General features: G+C 43.6%; 1 protein-coding gene across 2 annotated transcripts; it reads right to left on the reverse strand.

Annotated features, from left to right (window-relative positions):
- Nucleotides 1–592: 592 nt before the first annotated feature.
- Nucleotides 593–2,951, reverse strand: LOC104134925 (zinc finger and BTB domain-containing protein 8A). 2 transcript variants are annotated; one of them, XM_009648524.2, is made up of 3 exons: nucleotides 2,137–2,951; nucleotides 1,325–1,502; nucleotides 593–931 (listed from the first exon to the last, which is right to left on the reverse strand). In XM_009648524.2, the coding sequence occupies exons 1-3, from the start codon at nucleotides 2,949–2,951 to the stop codon at nucleotides 599–601; spliced, it is 1,326 nt and encodes a 441-aa protein (XP_009646819.1). In that variant the 3' UTR covers nucleotides 593–598. The 2 variants fall into 2 exon arrangements, with proteins under 2 accessions (XP_009646819.1, XP_009646818.1); XM_009648523.2 differs by having other exon boundaries at nucleotides 1,325–1,494; nucleotides 2,012–2,951.
- Between the last annotated feature and the right edge of the window lie 311 nt (nucleotides 2,952–3,262).

Below are 3,262 nucleotides of genomic sequence, written 5' to 3' on the forward strand. Positions count from 1 at the left end.
AAGTGCTTTTCCAGACAAATGTGCTAAAACATTTTTATATGCTTTTTCTTAATTAGCTACCTTTTTTCCTTATCATAATACGAAGACTTCATGAAATTTCATGGAAGATTATCTTCATTTCTGAATACTGAAGAGAGGTTTCCTTTATATTCTGGTGTGTGGGGTACTTATACTTTGTTCATCGCCAGATAATATTACATATAAAACCCACATCTCTACGAGTTTAAAAAGCAGGCAATTTGCAGTGCTGTGTAACTTTTTTTCTTTTAAAAAAAAGTATTTAGACCTCACTCCTTGAAAGAGGTTTTCAGAAGTGACCCACTGTCTACTATAAAAAGTTTTCCATGTAGTACTTCGGTTTCCTTGTTCATCCGTTATTTCATTTAAGGATGGATTCTTTCTAATGAAGCCAAGTATGGGTATTCTGATAACAAAACTCAGAATGGACTCAGTGTCACATCCATGAACACATGCAAGTCTGGACCTGTTCAAAAGAAACCAGTATGTCTCTGTACGGTAACAACAGGCTGATGGAGGGCTGAAGGTCAAGACAGTACATTCTCCCTCTCGCATGGAATTCCTAATTCTTGTCTTGCAACTACCTAATATTTGGTTTTACTTCCTTTTCGTCTGCTTCATCCTCGCTGTCATCAACTTGCTGAATGACCAAGTCGGTTGACCCATCCTCCACAATCTCCACGTCAGATCTGTTGTCTTCCCCATAGTGCCACCTGGAATCCTTATCCCCATCTTGTGGAAATTCAAGGGGTGCTTCAGCCTCCAAGTCAATGCGAATACTGTCTATGCCAGCTTCAGCCAAACACTCATTACAGAGTCTGTAACGTCTTGTCCCCTCTTGGACCACTTGTCCCGTTAGCTCAGTCACGTGGCGCTTACACTTTCTGCAGATAGGCTTACAAGCCTGATGAATCTGGGAAAATCAAAATGAATAGATTGGAAAGAAGTGGTTTTTAAGCTGACAAAAAGTAGGGCTGGAGTAGCATCATGGTAGCGTTAACTCATTTTGAGAGACAGTCATCAAACGTTAAAAATGAAACCATCACAGGCGCTGTAATTGCCCACTTAAGCTCTGTTCCAGGACTTGCACAGAGCAGAACCTTTGCAAGCCATCAATTAACACAGAAATTCATCCCCTTTCCCACAAATTATGCTTCAAATCAACTTCAACAAAACCAGATTAATTTTCTATTACCTTTTCTTTTACGGGAGTCAATATATCAACCAGATACGCTTGTGCTGTGTTTAATTATGCTGAGACAGATTTACATGTTAAATAAACCATGCAGTTACTAAAAATACATACTGTTCGAAAATGGCTACTTAGGTGATCTAGCCTGCTAAATCTTTTCCCACATGCCTCACAAGGGTAAGGGCGCTCTCCCGTGTGACAGCGAAGGTGACGCTTCAGATCTGCTTTTCTTTTCACCACGTGCGTGCAGAACGGGCACTTGAACCTCATCCTGGGCAGATCATCTGGTAGAAAATAACGCGATTAAAAAAAAAAAAAATATGAGTCATAACATGTCTAGTCATTTAATGCTCTAGGAAAATGCATTCCGTGCGCAGAAAAGCAAATCACTTTTATTAAAAAAAAAATAATAATATTATCATCAGTCTTTTCAAGCACAAGGATCTTGTGTTTTCCCGTAAATTATACAGGAGTGCAACAGAGAAAAAGGAGTAGACCGTTAGCTGTATTAAAATGGGCTTAAAAATATCCCAAAAGATCATGACTTAAATTTGCCAGATGAAGCTGTAGCGACACTAGAGATTATGTATGGTGAAAGGCTGCTTTTAATAATCCAGGTACTTCAATCATTCACAGTTATTAAAAAAAATAAAAGAGTTAAACTTCCCAAACTTACATTTCAGGACAATGCAGATGTATTTTTGGCAACTGTACACCCGTTCAGTAAAGCACACTTGCTCAGGGGCAGGACAGACGATTCACAGGTGACTGTGCACCTACATCACTAAAACCAGCTCTTACCTTCAGCCCAGCTTCCCATGACGCCTAGAATGGAGGGCATGCTCGCGTACTGCTCGTCTGCTTTTGAAGACTTCGATTTACTGGAAGAACGGGGCGATTCGTGCTCCTGCTGCGGCACAGCCAAGCTCCTCGGTATCACCTCAGACCCTTGGCCGTACTGGTATCCCACGTGAGGGGATTCAACTTCTGTTTCAATCTGAACTTGCTCCTCAGACGGAGCGATATGGCCAGTGGGCTCGGCGGCCCTGTCCTCCAGTTTGCTTGATTTATAGTGAGGAATGTCAGAGGGTTGCTGCAGTCCCAGGTGCCGGGATTTCTTTATGGAATCCTGCCTTTGCTCGTGTTTGGACAGCTGTTGCTGGGCATTTCTCTGAGAAGTCGGATAGTAACTGAAATTGCTCCAAGCGTTTCCACCCATCATACAGGACCCTTGGTCTGGGCTTAAGTGCGAATGCGGGGGGCTGCTTTCTCCCCTCCAGCCTGCGCTGTACAAGCAGGACCGGTCCACGCCGTTTGAATTTACATCTTTGTCTGACAGACTGAAGTAGCGATCCTTCTCCTTCTCGCTGATGTCCAGCGACGACTTAATGAACGTTTTACACACGCTGATAACATCGGTCATCTGCAGATAGCTAGCGGCCGACATGACTTCGATGACATTCTGACCAGTGAGAGACAGTTTGCCTGAATACACAAAATCTAGAATAACTGTAAACGTGTCAGGAGAAAATGCCTGGAAAGTCGCTGTTGTCGGCTGACTCGTCTCCTTCGAGCTCTGCGAAAGGAGCATTTTGAAATAGCCGCTGCTGGCAAACAGCACATTGCGATGGGCTTTGAAGACCTTGCCCTCCACCAGGATATTGCAGTCACAGAACAAGTCCTGCCTGCGCTGCTCATTCAGTTGCTGCAAGAGGTGAAACTGGTGAGAAGAAATCTCCATTCCAGAAAGAGATGAAACAAAGCGTTGCTCTGAAAAATAAAGAAAATAATTAGGCTCTTGACTTCAGCGTCGTGCAACTCAAGAGAAAGATGTCAGGCCCAATTTTACAGACATCTTTACCAATAACCTGACTTAAATCTGTAAATATATTTAAATTACAATATGCACAACCACGCATTCTTTTGCCAAGAAGAAAAGAGTGATGAAAAAGCCAAATAAACCCGTCCAGGCGATTTGGCGGCGAGGCGCGACGCTGGGAGCATCTCCCTCCCGAGGCTGCGGGACAGGGGGTGCGCGCCCGCCGGCTCCCG

This window comes from Egretta garzetta, unplaced genomic scaffold (assembly GCF_000687185.1).
Source record: "Egretta garzetta isolate BGI_Z169 unplaced genomic scaffold, ASM68718v1 scaffold101, whole genome shotgun sequence".
NCBI lineage: Eukaryota > Metazoa > Chordata > Aves > Pelecaniformes > Ardeidae > Egretta > Egretta garzetta.

Coding starts and splice junctions, on each gene's coding strand:
- LOC104134925 (XM_009648523.2), bottom strand. CDS start 2,951: ATGGAGATTTCTTCTCACCAGTTTCACCTCTTGCAGCAACTGAATGAG. Junction 1,495..2,011: donor CATGGGAAGCTGGGCTGAAG/GTAAGAGCTGGT, acceptor ATTTTCTACCAG/ATGATCTGCCCAGGATGAGG. Junction 932..1,324: donor TAAGTAGCCATTTTCGAACA/GTATGTATTTTT, acceptor TGATTTTCCCAG/ATTCATCAGGCTTGTAAGCC.